This window comes from Gavialis gangeticus, unplaced genomic scaffold, assembly GCF_001723915.1.
Source record: "Gavialis gangeticus isolate Ggan-Ray unplaced genomic scaffold, GavGan_comp1, whole genome shotgun sequence".
Classification (NCBI taxonomy): domain Eukaryota; kingdom Metazoa; phylum Chordata; order Crocodylia; family Gavialidae; genus Gavialis; species Gavialis gangeticus.
Genome location: NW_017729031.1, coordinates 35,142,945 through 35,162,930, shown reverse-complemented (window position 1 = coordinate 35,162,930; position 19,986 = coordinate 35,142,945). Strand labels below are relative to the sequence as shown.

At 41.7% G+C, this 19,986-nt stretch overlaps 1 protein-coding gene across 2 annotated transcripts in view; it reads left to right on the top strand.

The window, feature by feature from the left end:
• Positions 1-19,986, top strand: part of LOC109301436 (band 4.1-like protein 5) — a 59,962-nt gene that overhangs the window by 8,006 nt on the left and 31,970 nt on the right. For both annotated transcript variants that reach the window (XM_019522612.1, XM_019522613.1), the window contains exons 3-5: positions 11,110-11,214; positions 17,585-17,627; positions 18,756-18,834. In XM_019522612.1, coding sequence (XP_019378157.1) covers positions 11,110-11,214; positions 17,585-17,627; positions 18,756-18,834 — 227 coding nt within the window. The remainder of the gene's footprint in view (positions 1-11,109; positions 11,215-17,584; positions 17,628-18,755; positions 18,835-19,986) is intronic.

Here is a 19,986-nt window from a genome sequence, read left to right as displayed (position 1 = left end):
GCTGGGCTATAGTTGCGGGTGCCGGTCCAGTGTATCCTCTGCCCTCACCTTCCCCTGATCTCTTTCTTTTGGGACAACTGGAATATTCCTGAAACAGCTGGTCCATGTGCCAGTGGCATTCATTTTTAAGACACGGGCCTTTCTGTGGCTAGAATTTAGGAAGCATTTCAGTACTCATGGGCCTGATGGTCAGACCTGGAACGTAAGGGAAACATGCTTCTGGGGCATTCCTAACACATCCCTTAGAACAGCTAATAACTAAGCAAATGTATAATAGGTAAATGTATACTTATTAAGTCTCTCATTTGATGCACTTATTTCACATTCTTCATGGTCCACTTGTGTTTAGGTGTCCTCTTGGAGAGATGGTAAATAAGGGGCTTGAGGAAGCTACATAACTTTGGAACAGATATCGCATGCTAAAATCACTTCTCAGCCACATGGCTTTATTTGGCACCCTGTCCTTCATGGGAAGATTGCCAGCCCTATAAAAGACTAAGACCTTGTCTCTTTGTACTTGTTTGTAAGTGGCTAGACCTGTAAATGTCAGCGTCATGTGAAAAATATACATGTATGCAAGCCTGTTTGCATTCTTTCTCATCCAGCAGCAAGACAAACAAAAGTCAGTGTTGCCAAATGTTAGTAGTGGAGCAAAAAGGAGGCACATGTGGAGCAAGCAGTTTGGGGCTAGTGTTGAAGGCTGGGTGAAAAGTCCAGTCCTTTTGTATGTAAATGCAGGTTCTTCCATTTATCTGTTTTTCCATTTATGCATCTGTTTTTCTGCAGTGTCTTTAAGTGGATCATACTGACTTGACCCTCAAACTTTTTTTGGGATAAATATTGCTGTGAAACATGAATTGCCTGCTTTAAAAAGCTAATCATAATATGATTGTAATCGCTACTGAATAAATATTGTCAGGCTAGAAGATGGGGAATTCTCATTTTGGTGCGGGTAGTTGCAAGCTTCATTGAGTTGAATGTCCTTTAGTGATAAACTGAAAGTTTGACTTTCACTCAAACTCTGAAGATTTTTGCACTATTTTGGTAACTTTATGAAAAGTTCTGTTTCCTGACTTTTCCTGAATTCAACTGTGACACAAAAACTATTGAGTTACTTCTGCCCTCACATTTATTTACCTTGATGCCTTGATTTGGATTATGAATAGGACTGGTTGGAAAGCTAGAATTCTGCTCTATGAACATTTTTTGAGCTTCTGACAGCTGTTTCTGCCACCATGTATATGAAATCAAAGAATTAAAATGGTTTGTCTTCCTGAAGCATTTTGGAGAGAGGTAAGACCAAATACCAAACAATAGCCCAGTGTGTAGGAATCAGTCAGAGCAGACTTGAACCTGGGTTTTCCCAAGGGAGTGTCTGCTACCAACTGGGTTCTGTCTCTGACTGGAAGTGCTGTTCTGGTCCATCAAAACAACCAGTTTCTATGAAAGTTTGCTTGAATGAATTGGCATTTTAAGTGAAATCTCTTTTTTTAGTGGAAAAATTCCTAGTGAGCTCTAATTATGTACCTGGGGGAGGGGGAGACTGTTCAGTGCTGAATGCTTATTTTCACCAGATAGCTTTCATAGCTGTACTTCAGCATTCTTGTTTACAAGCTAAATATTAGGCTAAAGCTACCTTTTAACTGTTGCCCCAAAACAGAAATTGTGAGAGCAACTGTTGCTTGTCAGCCTACAATTAAATGTTTTCATTATGTATGCAAGGCTATTTAGTATGGAAATTGCAAAATGAGGCTTTTTTGTCTTGCCTTTAATTGACTGTCACTAAAACTAGAAATTATGTAAGCCAAGTTGAGAGCTCACTGGAATACCATGAATTGGCTAAAAAGTCATTTTAAATGTAGAAATAATGTTTGTAAACCGTGAACAATGAAAAGTGTTTCTGCATTCTCGTTGTTTCTGTAAATCTAAAAGATGCCTACATGGGACTTCTTGCCTGCCCAAGTGCTGTGAAGCAGGAGACCAAATCTTTTTTGGATCATTGTTGCCAATAGACTGTTATGTATTGGAGTAGGAAGGAGTAAAAACATTAATATTTGTTGAAATTGTGTTGACTTTCATGTTGTGACAGGATTAATGTGGTCATGGTTAAACTGCAGCATTTGTTTAGTTAATATATCATGTCTTAAAATTTATTAAGAAATCTATAGTCATTCGTGTCATAATATATTGTACTGTGTATTTTGTATTATGCCATCTGTAGGATAGTTTTGATGCTTTAAGAATTCGTCTCACAATAATATTAAAGAAGCCTCATCCCCTACAAGTAGAGTTGTCTTGTCACTGAGTAATCTTCTCATGTTCTTCAGAACTTCTAGGCTAATCATTAAATCTTCACTATGTGCCCTCAGTCTCCAAGGTGGGATTTTTTGCGCATGAGACTTGCGTAGTTGAAAGAGCGTGTTTCAGGTCCACAAATGGGAAGACTGACCATTTGACTGTGTCCTGAATTCATAAAGCAGCGCTGTCCAGCTTCTAACCCCTGGGGATTGGCATGGGGTGCACCTGTCAATACCCGGCTGCATGGACAACGTCTCCACCCCACTGCATCACAAGCCCATACCAGCAACCTCACTGCTGTACCATGCCCCACTGCAGTGCAGTGCCTCCCTTCCCCATCCCCCCCCACTGCAGTTTGCAGGTGTGCTATCCTCCTTCCCCTTCCCCCACCCCCACTGCAGTGCTTACTCTCATAGCTCCCCCGCCCCCCCACCAACAGGTGTGATCTCATGTGGGGCCCTGTTTCCTCCATCCCTCAAACCGTCCCACATGTGATCCTGTGCTCACCTTCTGCTCCCCATGCTGCTTGCTGCACTGCCCTGCTCCCCAGGGTGGAGGCAGGAAACAGCACCCAGAGGAGGGAGGAGGCTCCAGATACTGTTACAGGTATTGCATCAGGTGCGGGGGAAAGGGGGCAGCTTGGCTGGGCACAAGCCTCAAGGCCTTAGCTTAACTTCTCACAGGCCACATGCATTTTGTGGGCCACCAGTTAGCCCTGTCATAAAGCATCAAAGGGCAGCTTTTGAGTGAAAGCACTGCATACAGACTAAGCAATCATTGTCAGCATCTCAGCTTCCCAGCTGGATAAATAAAGGTTGTTGTTGGAAATGCATGAAGTTCATAAGCCGATGGCTAAATGACTTCTGCAATCTGCAAATAGGGCAACAAAGAAAATTGAGGTAGCACAGAGAAGACTGTAGTGGATAAATCTGAGGTTGATTTCTCAGTACTGTAATGCTAACAAAATAATTGGGACATAGTCATTGTGTCCAGGGAAACATTTAGTGAGCACGTTATAGAAAAGCCATACTTAAATAGGAATAACTGACTTCCAGGAAGAAGCAGGACAACATTCCTCAGAAACCTGAGTGGAACTTGAGCGTTTTGAATAAAAGCCAAACTCATACTTAGGCATCAGAGTGGAAATGCAAAGTTATTAAAGCTCCAGAGGCAGGCTGTGGGGTACTGCAGTAGTTGCATAGTTCACCTTCAAGATAAAAATCAGCTTTATGTTAAGATGATTTTGCTCAACTAAACAGCAGTGTAAATACAGTCTGGTTGAAATGCTCTGTATTTTTGAAGGATTTGGCAAATCAAGGTTAGGTTTTGTCTCTGAAAGGAGAACTGTACTGAACAGTTTCGTAGCCTTAGAGGTTTCTGTAGTGGCACAGGAAGATAATGTGGTATAAGCTTCCAAAGATGAAGGAATAAAGCAGAGAGAAACAGAAATGTCTTTTTCCACAAATAATAATATTAGGTGAAGTTTGTTCAGGAAATAGTCTGGGTATTTTTGAATACTTATTTAAATGACTAAACCTGGGAATTCATGGAGAGGAGTGTCTAGGCTTACAGCCCACTAGTTTGAAACTTGGGGAGGGGTGGGAAATAACAGGAAGTAATGAGAAATGTGTATGTACCTCTACAGCTGTTACTGGAGCAAGAACAGAACTGTGAAACTGGTTGTTAAGGGTACTATTATAAATACGGCCTTTTGTGACCAAGTGGATGAAACTTTTCTCTTCAGAATTATTTAAAGGGGGTTCCAATCATGGGATGAGGTGTTACATTTTATTATTGCATCTTTATTTTCTAGGAGAGGCTAGGGGACAAATCCTGTAGAAACATGCCAGTGGTTGCTGCAAAATGTCTCATCCAGCAGTTTTGTTGACCGGAAACAAGTAGGGAGGTCATGGGAGATTGTAGGTAAATAGAATAACAAATACTAGGTTGAGATGTTTTGTCTTTAAATCTGCTCGAGTCAGTTGAACAGTATTGATGTACTTTGAAGGGAATCCTCTACGGTTCTGTCAAATATGTCCACAGCCAATGTTTGGAGTAGAGTGGGTAGAATAGTGCTGCGTAGTGGAAGGAAGGTGGAGATCCTGTTTTTCAGGTATGAAGACTCGTTTAACTCTTCACAAGGGATGAGTGTGCAGGAAATAAATTTCCCTCTTGATGACTTCATTGGGTGGTAAAACTGGTTAAGTCAAGTTGGTGTTATGTGCGTGTTTTCTTAAATCATCTTTAAGTTTCAGCAGTTGCAGTAGTGACATGAATCTGTTAAGAGTATAACTGCCCAGCCAAGAACAGTATACTCGTCCATACAGTCTTAGGGTCCATTCCCCAGCATAAATCAGTATAGTTCAACTGAAGGTTGGGAACAAGCTTTCTAGGGGTGGTGGGAGGGGGAAGTTGGGAACAACTTTTCTGTGGGGGAAAAAAAGTGCAAGTCCTGGAGCACTTTGACTTTCTAAAACTGCTGCTGGCTTTTCTTGCAATTACAAATCAAGTTTGAATGTGAGCGTGGTTATTTGTATACCTCCATAAAGATGTCAACAATTGTCTGAAATTCTGCTTCAGACTACAGGATCATCAGTGTACTGGAGCTCAATGATTGAGGTCATGGTAGTCTTGGTTTTGACTCCGAGTCTACTTAGATTAAACAGCTTACCATCCATTCAGTAGTTTAATTCCACTCCGGGAAGCTTGTTGATGGTCAGATGTAGCATCAAGAAGAGAGTTGGAGCAACAATGCAGCCTTACTTAACTCCCATATTAACCTCAACAGGATCTGTGATTTATCCATTTCTGAGAACCACCATACAGAAGACTAAGGCCCTCCATCAACAAGCTCTTAATCAGCAGTCCCCAGCTCCAGTAATTCAGATTCATGGTGACACTGGAGAATACTGAGTATTTCCCAAACCTCAGGTCTGCCAAGTGGAGGAAGCGTCTGCTCTAAGGATCTCAGTACTTTGAAACCTTACGATAACAGCAGGAGCTGGAAAAGCAGGAGTGGCAGAAACAGTGCGTTCCCGACTGACTCAAGAATCTGGCCGCCCACCCTGCACGGAGACATATACCCAAGTTGCGGCAGAGTCTGTCAATCCTGGAGAGGCCTTGTCAGCCTTCTTTGGACCCACAGATTGGACAGTCATTGAAGACAGTCATCCTCAGGTTGGGAAGGTTATTTCTCTATCAAGAGAGTTTTCATGGTTGAAGAGCTAGCTAATGTCTCCGGCTTGCTCACCGGGGACGATGATTATGGATTTAATTCTAGTCCCTGCATCACCAATCTACAGTACACTTGGCGACCTTTGAAGGGAAGCAGAATTCTGAACTGATTTAAGGGTGATGTATAGGAGTATCTAGTCATGCCTGCTTCATAGAAGAGGTGCAGATTTACCCAAGGGAATCCAGAATGGCTCTTTTTTGGTAGATTTCCAGATGAAAACAACCCACGAATGGCCCTGCACTATTTAAATAGTGTATTTTATTTAAACAATCCAGCCTACTTGCTGAGTCTCCTGCTGGTAGAAGGTTTTCCTGCTACTTCCTACGCAGTATAACAATTGGTATCAATCAGGTATTCAGGTTTTAAAGAACTGCAAATCCTTGAGGAGATTAATTTGTTTGCTTGAAGGGAGAACTGCCCACGAGCTCTTGTCTGTTTGTGAATGAGATAGTTAATACTTTATTGGAATTGGCTACGCAACTTAGAATTGCTTAACTATTTATCCTTTGAGGTAACCCAACTCTGCCATAGAGCACAAGGTAACAGGAAGATCAGACTGCCACTTAAGTTGAATGCAGCCACAACTGAATTGCTATGTTAGTCTCTTGTATGGACATAAAATAAAAATCTCTTTGCTGTTTATTTGCAGTGTCAATTTTATTGAATGCTAGCAAGTTACTTATGGATTTGTATGAACTTACTGCAGTTCTGTAATCTGTTGTCTTCTATGACTTAAAGCTTAAAGAGAAGGAGAAAGAGGAGAGGACTTGTGTAACAAACCTCTGGGGCTGAATGTGCATTCTGCACAAGTCTGTTTGAATGCAAAATTGAATCTTTAAAAAGTAATTAACATCCCTTGTGGCATCTGTTATAAGATGTATATGTAAAACTATGGATTGGATTAACAGCCTCCATGACTTTCAAGTACTACAGATAGCAGTACTACAGTTTTTTCTCAAGCCCCTTTCTCGTGACCCACCCACCCACATGCCTGCAGTGACATTAAGGGAAGACTGCTTTCTTTGTAATCCACAGAATCATAGAAAACGAGGGTTCAAAAGGACCTCAGGAGGTCCCATTTAGTCCAACCCCCTGCTCAAAGCAGAACCAGCCCCAACTAGATCATGCCATTTGTTTAGCCAGATCTTAAAAACTTCCAAGGATGGAGCTTCCACCACTTCTGGGTAACCTGTTTCAGTGCTTTACTACCCTCCTAGTGAGAGAGTTCTTCCTACTATTTCACCTAAACTTCCCTTGCTGCAACTTGAGCCCATTGCTCCTTGTTCTGTCATCTGCCTCCACTGAGAACAGTCCAGGTCCATCTTCTTTGCAGCCCCCTTGCAGAGAGTTGAAGACTGCTATTAAATCCCCCTCAGTCTCTTCTCCAAACTAAATAAGCCCAGATCCCTCAGTCTCTTCTCACAAGTCATGTCCCCCAGCCCATAACCATTTTGTTGCCGTCTGCTGGACTCTCTCCAATTTGTCAACATCCTTTCTGTAGTAGAGGGCCCAAAACTGAACACAGGACTCCAGGAGTGGCCTCACCAGTGCTGAACGAAGGCGAATAATCAGTTCCCTCGATCTGCTGGCAGCACTTCTACCAGTGCAGCCCAGGATGCCGTTAGCCTTCTTCACATGTCAAGGATGTCCAGCCAGGGGCCCCACATTGCACAGGTCATGGGCCCTGGGCCACATACCATGTGGGCTGTACGCAGTGGACCCATACAGGTTCCCCACAGTGTACAGCCCCTTTGGTGCACAAGCAGGATTGTTAACTGTCTGTAAAATTACAAACAGTCAAAAGAAGAAAAAAAAACAAAAAACCAAAATGGAGGGGGAGGATTGGGGCTAAAAATTCTCGTCCATAAAGTCCACAAAAAATTTTGAGCTGTTTATAAAAAGCTAAGAAATCATGAGCTTGATTGAGGATCTGTCATCGGAATGAGCCTGGATGTAAGTGTTGGACAGACAGAGAAAAGCAGCACCACTTTGCGTCTGAGCAAGAGTACAGCTTGATGCCCAGAAGGGAGCTCTTAGTTAGGGCTTTGTGGCCCATGGTAGTCTCTAGTCTCTTTCCCACCTCTTCTCCTTGCCATGTGCTGCTGCTGTGTCCCATTGCCTGCCTGTAATGACTGTTTGCTTCAAAAGTAGGCCAAGCCAAGCAGCCCAGTGTGAAGCGCTGGGCTGGACAGAAAGGGGAGTAGTGCAGTCACATCAGAGTTGTTGTGCAGGGAGAGGTGGCAGGTGGGCATCTGTACTGGGACAGGAGGAGTGGGTCTAACCAGGGTACAGTTGGGGGTTCATTGGGAGGGGGCAGCATGATGTGGAGGGCAATCAAGTGCATCAGGGTATGCAGGTTAATGACCCTCGTGGTAGGGGCAGCACACTAAAACCACTGATGCAGTCAAGTAAAACTGAGACTATTAATGGTTTGGGTTTCATTTAATGTTTAATGGTTAGGTGTTCTCTGAAGTCATGTCTTTGTTTTCTTTTTCCCTGTAATAAACCCTGTTTTAGCTGAATGTTGTTTGTGAGCGGGGAAGTCTGTTCATGCTAAAATTTGTTTTCCTAGGTTTCCGGGAAGCTTAAGCCAGATTTAGAAAGTTGGTGTTCAACCCCTAAATTTGAATCCGGCCCTTGTTATCACAATCCAGGGCATAGCAGAAGGGTTGCATTTACATTATGTAAAAGATACGTCAGTTAAAAAGGGTTGGTTGTCAGTAAAAAGTTCGTAGATTATCAATTAAAAAAAACAACAACAAAAACCCCATTTTGTTAGGTTGGCAGCCATATGTATAAGCCCCACTGCCAGTTATGTGAGTCCCCCCAGCTTCTGCCATTGCTACCATTCAAGTAGTGGGAACCCCCTTGTTCCTCTCTGTCCACCTGCTGCCATCACTGCATGGCACCAGCACTGTCTCCCCCACTGCTGCCATATGAACCCCCCACTGCCCAAACCACATGGGCAATTCTCCCCTTTCACACTCCCGTTGCCACATGAGGATTGTGCCCTCCAGTTGGTGCTGGTACATGGGTGGCAAGCTCCCTGGGCCTCTCTCTGTGCTGGGCCGTTTTCTCTCCCTGGGCCGCTCTCTGGCCCCAGCAACCCCAGCCGCTGCCTCCACAATAGCAACTGGGTGGGAGCCTGGCAGTCCCATGCAGTTGAACAGCCCTGTCCCATGTCACTGAATGGCATGTGGACAGTAACAGCCTTTAGTTGCTACAGATCAGAACGATACAATAGATGGAAGGAAATGACTTCCATTACTGATTCCTGCAATGTGATGAAGCTTAAAGTGTAGCTTGGACAGCTCTTTATAAATTATGTGAACGTGCATATCAAAATTTGGACTGTTACATCCAGTAGGGTTGAGATGTTCTCTTGATTTTATACCAGAGACGCTGTGCTCAGTGCAAGTTGGTGCATTCAGTAACTTCACTTTTCCCAAGCTCTGAGTTTATTAACTTGCTTGTGCTTCAGGCAATATCTATACATTACATTCAGCAATAAATATGAAATGTTGATTTATATTTATTATTTACTTGGCAAGAAATTGTACTTAACTAAGTGAGCAAATGGTGGAAGGAAATGCGTGTTTTTAAAAAATGTGCCTGCACAATGTTTGAAAAGTTTGTCAACATTTAATAAACGTGCATCTGCCAAAAGAGTTTCCTGAAGCTAGCAAAAGAAACATCGTTCAGAGGGTTTTTTTTCCCGTTGTACTTGGCTATTGGTCTGCAAGTTCCCCTTTCTGTTTCATGTCCCCCTTATACTTGGAAATAAAGGAGTACCTGAAAGGCAGAGTAACAGTCTGAACAGTTTCCAAGTGGTTTTAGATTTGATTTGGAGCTTTCAGTGTGAAATACAGTTTGGGATCTTATTGAAAAGACATTGTACCCAAGGATCAGGGTTAGTTTAATTCAGTGTAAAGTATTTTGAGAACAGAGTACCATAAGGTGGTTGTTTTTTGAGATATTTTGTTGATTGAATCAGAGATGGAATAATTTCTGAGAATAAAGATCCTGGCTAGCTCAAAGTGACTTTTACAGGTCTTGTACATTTTGGAGCAGAAATCATTAGACTGTACAAAGGGGCTTTTGTGCCTGTTCAGCTCATTTGGACTGTTTCCCCTACAAACATAGCCATGAATCCTGTAATACAGGCAATCTCAATCTGGTAGTAAGCAGCTGGTGAGTTAGCTAATGGTATGGTACAAAAATTAATTTCTCAACTCAGACTGTTAAATGACAGCAGTTCAGAAATAAGTAATTATGGACATTTTAAAAAAATCTTTACACTGTCCACCTAATAAAGATCAATACACTGTCTTTATTAAGTACACAAGAATGTTCATTTTATTTCAGCACTACAGTCTTTCTTGGCTTTGACCTATAGATTTTCTTAATTGAATTATTTTACTTAAAAGATATTATCCAAGTGGTTTTTTCAACCTGTTAGGTTGGAAATTTGCTAACGCTGATCAAGAGAGACTATTTTGGATTAAGCTTTTCCTTGGGAAGACTGTTATAAAAGGAGTTAATAGGGAAAATGTAGAACATTGTATTCTGTTAGGAGATCTGTGCCTGAAGTTGAGGATACACCCCTACTATCAGATTTCATTTTCAAAAGGATTTTGTATTTTTACTTTGAGATTAACAATGTACAGATATTTATTTGGGGTCATAATTAAGGTTTTCATTGTCGTTATTAAATATGTATTTCCTGACTTTTGAGTGCTTGAGTTATGTAAGCATGCTGCATTTACTGTTCACTGGTATCACTTTACATTTAAAATAGTACAGTTGTTGAATGACTCTTTTTTAATGTGCTTAATTTTTTATGTAGACTAAAATACTGGGCCTTTTAAAATAAACTGGTGATCTGCTTTCTCCTACTTATTGAATTAAAAAAGCCTGACTGGTGTATATGTCTGTTTATAAGCAATGCCAGCTTTGTATTTGTGCTGGTGACATGTTTATTGATGAGGCTAGTGTCAGAATCAAGGGTATTGAGGCAAAACCTTTATTTAAGTCGTTGAAAAAAATGTAATGATGGGAACTGCAGTTAGTATCTTAGCTCAGTATGCTGTTGCTCTTTGTTTTTTCTCTCTTCTTCAAAGTTGAGAGTTGTCTTTATCACCTAGTGGCACTGTCTTGAGCATTTTACTGCATTTCTCTTCACACTTCATGGTGTATCAGAAAATGTCAAACTCTTCCCAGGTTTTCAATTTTATGGCATGATGTACCCTTCTCAAAAGGTTTAGAAGGTTATAAAGCTGTAGAGCTCAGTGCTAGGAGGCCCAGAAGCTGACATGTAATGGTTTGAAAAGGTAGATGTTAAATTTACTAATGTTATGGTAATTATGGGTCACCCGCTATTGTTATTTACAGGCTGTCTGAAGTTATGAAAAAATGCCAGTCATCCTGTAGCTGTAGAGAAAGCTGTTGCTAAATGTTTAAGCATAACATTCTAGAACAAAAAAAAGTCTTAATAGAGAGTTTGTAGTACTTGCTTTGAACAGACAAATGTAGCATCAAATCTGCCCCTTGCACACTCATTCATTTTGTGTTTTCAGAAGAAAGCCAAAGGCCAGCATTTGTTTGAGCAGATTATGTACCATCTGGACCTCATAGAAAGTGACTATTTTGGACTGAGGTTTATGGATTCTGCACAAGTTGCGGTAAGTAATAAGAGTCTTAATTTTTTTAACTGTAAACGTTGATTAACAGGTTACCAGAAAATACCATATTTTCTCACATACTCGCATATCTTTCCTCAAAAATCAGCCTCACAAAATTGGGGTGTGTATATTAAATGGGAACGCTGATTTTTCTGCCTTGGACAAAAATACTGTTTTCTGATTCCTACTGTGCGGTACAGCAGCTGTGGTATTGGTAGTCAGGCAGTGGAGGAAGTTGCTTGACTTAATGGCTCATTGTTTTCCACTCCCCAGGTATTAATGAACCTCTCTCCTTTTAAATGGTCTGGATTTTCCACTAATCAAGCTAACCTTTTTTAGGGGAGTTTTCTTGTGCTAGCTTCTCTGGGTTTCTCCTCCTGTTTCACTGTCTAAGCAGGAAACAGTCTGCGTCAGCTGAAGATTAAGCTCTGTCCCTACTCTATGCAGCTATAACTCAGGGAAAAAATCTTTTTTTTCTTCATCCTGCCTTTCAAAACCAAGATGGGTATTACATTCTGGGGGAGTGTTTTATGTGAGAAAATACAGTGTTCATTACTTGAATTGTCTTAATTGAAAAAACTGGAGTTTTCCAAAATGTTATTAAACTTGCATCACAAATGCTAAGCCACCACAGTCCCCTACGTATTCTTGTTCTTCTCTTACCAGTTACTCCTCCTTTTAGAGTCAAGCCAGGTCTTCCACAGCACCTGTTTCAGAAATGCTTGGTGCTGCTGATTTAAGAGGGTTGGTGGCAAGAACTGTACTTACCTGGTTTTTCCTTTTGTGGCGAAGTTGAAAGAGGCAGTCTCTGACAACTTGTGCTACCCTTAGCATCCTAGTTGGCAGTAGCATTTGGTCAGACCCACTATCAGGATGAGGCTTTTTCTAGTAAGGAAGCCAAATATCTAATTTGTGCAAAGCCGTATTAAGACTCAATCCTGCAACTAATAAGTGGTGGGCAAACCTCTTGTGTTAGTGTAAAGATGTTAGCAAGATGACATCAGGATCTGGTCCATTGTCAGTTAAGCCATTTGAAAGACCTGAACAAATTCGTACACATGAATTCAAAGAAAAACACAAGTTTATAAAAAAAACAAAAAAACTTGTCCCTTTCAAGCCACAACAGAGGAACATTGCAGAATTTGTCAGAAGTCAAATACCAGCTTCCCTTGTTGTCTGAATTTGAACGTGTAGGTACTTCACTGATCTCTCTGGGAGTCCTATAGCATGACTTCCAGATTGATGCCTTAGCCTTTCCCTCAAGAATAGCCACAGACTTGTGTCCAAATTAACAGTTTTTAACAGTAGACATGAATGATTTATCTTTAAATGGCATTTTAGGTGACAAAGCTGTTTTGGGAAAGCAAAGCCCCATTTATCTCTTCAAACAAGGTTATCAACCAGGCCTACCGTCTTGAAATCCTGGGTGATCTACCCTCAGATATTTACTTTATGGTGTCCTACATGAACCCCACGAGTCAATATTCCACTGAATGTGAGTTTTGTAGAGTGCTTTGTTTTCCTAAAGAAAAATCATCTGAACTTGGATACTCTTAATGTTTGAGGCAGAGGCTACTGTTGACTTGAGCACACGTCACTCTGCTGAAGTCTTGAGTGACATCCACTTAAACCATTGATAGAAATGGTCCTTGGTCCCAGGAAACATCTTGCACTGAAAGAGAAAAGCTGCATCTCCTACCCTCCACTCTGGAGACTCCTGCCAGCTGTTGGTTTCACACCAAAATACTCTTTTTGTAGGATCACCGAAGACAGTAATGAAAATTCATTGCTATGGTTGGGGTACCCTGGAGAAATAGTTAAAGAAGGGTGGTGTCAGGACATACAAATGAGGATATAGCAATGGGGAAACACTCCAGCAGTTGTGCTCAGTAACATATTCCAATTCAAATACTGAAACAGTCTTCATTGTCTGTAGCTTAAAGAAAATAATTTTTATTTCCATTCCCTTATCTGTATCAGTTATTCCTGGTTGCAGTTACTGATGGAGCATGTACATGATCTGTATACTCATGTGACAGGACACTGAATACTACTTTATTAATTTAAAAGCCCTGTACATGACCTATGTGGTTTGTTACTAAAGATACAAGACAAAGCTATTGCTTTGTGATGGCTGCTTGTAAACTGCTCGGTTACGTTTAAATCCACCTTTTTTGCTTGGGGGACATAGGTGGAATTTTAAACTAATTTTAGTGCTGCTGCGTTCCTTAGGAAGCATTTCCCTGTAAGACCTCATCCCTCCCCCCTTCTTGTTTAAACCATCTTGTGTAGCTATTTTTCTTCCTCAGGTTGTATTATTTGGTAACATTGGCTCTTCCTTGGGAAGAAAAACGAATGGCTCGTGATTTAGTTCTCTGGACAAGTTAGAAGTTCCCATCCAGATGACTCCTTCTGGGTAGTCAATACTGTATCGCCTGCTAGCTACATGTAGTTCATAGTTTGGTTTGCTTCCTTTTTTTCAACTCTGCTACATGCTGGGGGAAAAGAGAAGCAGTAGTGTTTCGTTGAGCCTCCATCTAAAGGCTTTTAAATGCAATAATAAGGCAAAATGAGGAGCAGAATGACCATGCGATTTGCCCAGGACTCTGAAGTCAAGTCTCAGAAGTTGTAAACTACCTTTCATTTCAGATGGAGCTAGCCATTTCAGTAATTCTGGGCTGAGACTAAAAATATTCCCACTCTGGCTAGCGGTATCTGAAGGCATGAAACCTTGCCCCACTGCTGTTTTTTTACTTCTGAAATGTGGAGGGCACATGATATGGTAATATGGGTTTGTATAACATATGCATAGTGAAAACTTACTTAACTACAGATAAAAGGAATTCATAAAATACTGCTTACACTGTTGACCTCTCAGTTTTCACAACTGAAATACCCTTAATTTTCTTGTTTTGTATTTGAAGCCCCTTTCTCTTGTTCTTGATCTCTGGCATTGACTCGGGCCTTTACCTATAGATTAATATCAGAGTTAATAGATACATGTCAGAAGCTGGCAATGAAAACTGCTACCCATATCTTTGCTATGAATTTTCAAGTTGGGTTTCAAACGCAGGCTCCCCCCACCCTTTCTTTAATGAGTTTTTATAGCCTTGTGTGAAGTGAAGAAATATCTCCATAATATTCACCTACTTTCTGTATTTTTAGGTTGCTGTGTGGGAAAGTTTTTAGGCTATATAGGAAAAGCCAAGATTGGCAAAAAGGAGAGTCTGTAGAGTACCACTCTTGATCCAGGGCAGATTGAAGTTGTTAGAAGGGCTCATACTGATTTGAGTAGCTTTAGATCAATCTGACAATGAACAACATAACCCAATCTAGACGCGTGGAAGATAAAGATGACTTACTGGAGACTTTAGGCCATTTGGCTTATCCCTTAACAGGGCCATAAATGTATAGTAACTCCTTCTTAGAGACTGAACTTTAATCTGTGGTAAATTTACCTAAATCTAACATACAAAGAGCTTTTGGGTGCTATGTAAGGCTAATGAAATTGTGAAATAAATTACTTCTTGTTGTACTGAAACAGTTACTTTGGCTACTGTAGTTTTTGACATATCTTGGATAGCATTATCATCACAGTAACAGAACAGTTAATTCCATGAAGTAGAAAGACCCCTGGCTTTTTATCAAACAAGCCTGTTCTTGCCATTTTGTTACAAGGCTGTTGTTTCTCTTTTTCTGAAGAAGTGGCACACTCCAGATGATCTTTAAGAAGGACTTCAGCTCCCTCTTCATCTGATATGTTTTTGGTAGTTAATTAGTGATTTGTCTTTATGAACATTATTCCTGAATTACGATGGGAGAGTGCACTAAGTATAAGCGCTCGTCGCAATGTGAAGGTAGAAGGATCAGTCTCGTTTGAGTTCTATCTTAATCACTTGGAATAAATGCAACTTAGGAAGGGTCGGAGAGTATCCCCAAGGCTTTGTATCTGTTTAAAAAAAAAAAAAAAAAGCTGTTTCCCTTCTCCCACCTCCCCCTCCATACCATTCAAGCTGAACTGTTGTAGGTGGTGGTGGCAGGAGCTGAGTCAAGTAAAATGCTATCAGTGCCTGTCTCGGGCCTCTTAACTGCCTACCACTGGAATGTGGAGGAGATGAAAGAAAACAGACTGGAGATAAAACAGACATGCACACAATCCTGCAGTCTGAAAATGGCCTTTTCTCCTCATCTCGCTACATTACACATGACAGTGAGGGATCCTGTTTCTTTTCTAAGAAAATAGCCTGCTCTGCTCCATTGGGTTAGAACTTGAAATGTGAAAAAATTGTGGCTTGAATATTTTCATTGGGTTACTCCTTACAGTCCTGCTTTGTTCGGAAACTCTATTAAATTCAGTTCATGATGAAGGACCTCCCACTTGCAAGATTTTTTTTGGAGGTTTTTATGAAGATGTACCATGTCCATAACCACTTAAAAAGTGGTTCACAGAAATAAATGATTGCTCATCCTTCTTAGCTGGATCTAGATCCAAGACAGATAGATAGTAGCAGTTGTATATCCCTGTTCCAGTGGCTGCCTGATTTGCAGGTATCCTCCTGGTATTGCGAATTAGCATGTGGAAGGAGAAGACAAGACTGCTTTGTTCTTTGGAGGAAGCAACACATTTATATCGGCATTGTGACCTGCCAACGCCTCTTCTTTCCCATGCTAACATTGCTGCACCATCCTTACTGGGGGCCTCTTTGCAGTGTATGGCATGCAGTTTAACCAGGGGAGCACTGCATATGTATACCACTCAGTTGGATTGGTAGGAAGGAGGCGTCTGGAATCAGCCAGTACAATTTATATTGAGGAAGATGCAACACATACTCCCTGCCCAAGTCATGAATTGCAGAGAGAGGGGTAATTTGAATATTGACACCCCTTGCCATAGATTTCAGCTGCTGGTTGCATGAGACGTCCAGCTTAGCTCTTAGCTTATTGTATGCAACTTCTGCAGTAATGGGAGCATAGCTATGTGGACCCTTCTGGCCAGGGTGCCATGGATTTCTAATCCTGGTGGTTGCAAGTAAGTAGACAAATGAATTGGCTCACACATATTGGCTGAATGACACATGCTGTGATGTGGAATCTCCTTCTTGCTTATAAGTAGGGACCTACTTAACTCATGATGAGACAAAGCAGAGATTGACAGAGAGGGTCTGGGGGAGGGGGAGAGGAGGGATGAGGGGTCAGCTGCCATCTTGACTGGTTGCCCTTTGTCTGGTCCCGCCCCTCAGTGCTGATTGGTGGCAAGGCCTGTCGTTGAGGGGGGGAGGAGGGCAGCCGCAATCTTGTCTGCCACCCTCCTTGTGCTGCCCCACCAGCTGGTAACCCCTCCCAGGTGGGCTCCAAGACCTGCCCAGTAGGGGAAGACTTAATAAAAAATTATGTGTTTTGTGGATTTTGTGGGCAGCCCTGGATTTCACGGTTTCCTTAATCTACAAAACCGCAATTTAGGTAGTTCCCTACTTATAAGTGCAGAAGCTCCCTTCTACCCAGAGGTGTGTGGTGTGCTCTCATACATGCAATTATGTACTCAAAAACATGAAGTCAGGATCTTGACCTCTGAGAATGAACTGTGGTATTTTAACACGCATCTTAGAGCATGAGTTCTCAACCAGGATGCCATGGATTTCTACTCCTGGCAGTTGCAAGTAAGGAAACAAATGAATGGGTCACACATACTGGTTGTGTGACACATGCTGTGACATGGAAACTCCAGACCCCTGGGGAACCCCAGGCTGTGCGTGCTGGATTTGGTGCCTGATCCTAGCGTGCAGGCCCACAATGGTGGTACTGCTCCCCTGGCACCCAGTCCTTGCGTGCAGGGAGCTGGGCGAAGTAGAGGGCAGTGCCCCCTGACTGAATCCTGCACATGGTGTGGGAGAGGGCACTGCCAAGCCCCAGCCTTGGTCTGTCCTGCAGACAGCCCTATCCAGCCTGCAGACAGGCCCCATGCCAGTCGTCTGGCCCACAGGGCCAAAAAGTTGAGCACCCCGGACTCATTCAAAGAGGCATGCGCTTTTGTAGGATACAGCCTACTCCCCCAAATACTGAATGGTAGCCTCATTAGTCTGAAGTTAGGCAGAAGGTAGGGCCTCTCTTAGTGCAACTTCTTTCTTCCCCCTTCCTTAACATTTGTATTTATATGACTTGATTCCTTTCTATTTAGTATCCCTGCTATTTGCAAGTCCATTAGTAGGATCTGCCAAAGTAGGTTATGAAAGCTGCTGTCTCTGAACAAGTTAGTCCATAAGGTGCCATGCTGCTCTGCTCTCTCTTTGATTTTCGCATCTGTGTAAAAATCCTTTTGTTATCTCGTATTATGATAAATTCATTTTAACCTAAGGATTGTTTTGTCTTTCAGCACTGGTTGGACAACACTAAAAGCATTAAAAAACAAGTTAAAAGTAAGTGTCCCTTTTAAATTGTTGGTCTGTTATTCTGGGTACATGGAGTTCCGCAGTGTTTGCTGCTCTGTTATTTGCCTTGGCAGGAGCTGACAGCAATCTGAGAGAGGTGATGTCACAATTAAAGCCTGGCACAGTCTTCTGATGATCTAATTTCCCTGTTGCTCTTCTTTTTTTTAACTTCAGTATAATTTCTTTAATCAAAACATGTTGAAGGCTCATTAACCGTAAGACAGGTTTATTTGAAGTCAGAGTAACTGAGACTGCTGCACTACCAGTAATATTCTTCTCCTGACAAAAGGGAAAGTTGCCGCCTTGTCCATTCCTTGTAGAGTATCCTAATCCATGTCTGATCTGCCTATGAAATTACATGTGGTGTACATGTTGGTAGTTGCCTGTGGGGTGGGTTCAATGAAACATGTTCTGATAATAACATTAGCATGTCACTTTTGGCTTCCGCTGCTGGCTGGAAGTAGTCTTTAGGAACTTGTGGTGTTAAATTAATAATGAAAATTTTGGAAGCACTGCCAGAGAGAAGGTACCTAGCGTTCAGTTTGCAAATCCATCTAAAGCTGTGCAGTTTCGAAGAACTTTTAATCCAGTCTTTGGTTGGATTAACTTTTTGCCTTAAGAACAGGCAGTACCTCCACTGAGGGATTGTTAAACCCCACTAAACTGGGTCTAAAACTCTGTGGAATATGTTAGCCTAAGTTGTCAACAGCAGGTATTTCCCAGAGCCTTGAAAATGTCTTACACAGAGCAGCAGAGTTCGGAGGGATTTGGCTGAGTGCAGAGCCAAGATTCACAGCCTTCTCTGTGATAGATAGAGCCCTTAAACATTGGGATTAACCTAGATTTGTCTGTTCCTGGCAAGACAGATCAACTTAATGTGATACGACTGTTGGATTGATGTGTAATATATGAAACACAGTATATTGTGGTTGTACTTAAGCACTTGCTTTCGTCCTGATTTTATTTATTTATTTATTTGTTTGTCGCAGGGAATTCTTGCCTCAAGTACCTTATAGTGAAATAAAAATAGTGTTAGATTTAATGCATGATTCCATTTGATAATAAATGCAAGTCTTCCCTAGATAACCAATATCTTAAATGTGTTCTACTTTGCAGTTGGCCCACCATATTGTCTGCATTTTCGTGTGAAGTTTTACTCCTCTGAACCCAACAATCTGCGTGAAGAATTAACCAGGTAGTTGAAGCATGTTGTGTTTCTCTTAGCAGATGTAACTATTTTACCAGAGTTAGTTTGCTCGATTTTTTTTTTTTTTTTTTTAAATTCATTTTTTTCTTCTTTTTTTTTTTTTTTTTTTAAATTCATTTTTTTCTTCTTTTTTTTTTTTTTTTTTTAAATTCATTTTTTTCTTCTTTTTTTTTTTTTTTTTTTGAGAAGTTAAATTTTTTTCCCAGGTTTTTTTTTCCGTTTTTTTTTTTTTTTTTTTTTTTTTTTTAGATGCATCTTTGCATTACTCATCTCTGCTAGCTATGGTAAGCAGGTATTCTGAGACACTAACAGCTTTTTCTGACTGCTGCTTGTTAGAATTCATTTCAGTTAGGTCCCTTTACTAGTAGGACTTCTGCAAAATATATATAAAATAGAAGAAGATTTTTTTTCTCGTGCTACTGAGATGCAAGTCCACTGTAGTACCTGTGCAGGATTCTCTATCCGTGGGTAGTTTAATATCCTTCCTCTTGGGCTATTAGAGGTAAAAATCAAGACTCTTTTGAAATGTATTGCCTGTATTCTGAAGGAGGGAAGAACGTAACAGATTTGAATGACGAGATAAGCTGTAGAAGGCAGCTTAGTTCTGCTGATGTAGTACTTATGTTGGGGAAAGTGTGAATTCTTCCTTGAATACTCCTCCTGTTTCTTTTAGTTGTAAGTACTGCAAACTGCACCAGTCAGATACATTACACATTTTTTTTTCAGTATGTGTTACTGTGGATCTTGGCTTTGCACTTAGTGAAATCCCTAGGAAGCCTTGTTACTCTGATAAATGCCCATGCTTGTGCACAGCTGCAGCCCAGCACATAAGTGGTGAGGATCGCAGCCAGCAGCGTGGAGAGCTGCCTCCACCTGGTAAATCTGGTGTGGTGGGGGGGGGCAGATCAAGGCCCCCACAGTGACAGAGGGAGGAAGTGAAGCTAGGCCTGGGGCAGGCATGGGACGCAAGGGGTGGTGCAGCCCTCAGATCTGCGTGGGTTGGGGCAGGCTGTAGCTGGGGCTGGGGTGGGCGCGGGAAGGAGGGGGCTGCTCCCGCTGCTGTGCTTAGCTCATCTGGTGCTCGTCTGGCAGCTCCCTCTGCTGCTCATCGGGGGGGGGGGGGCATGGCCCCCTGGATCT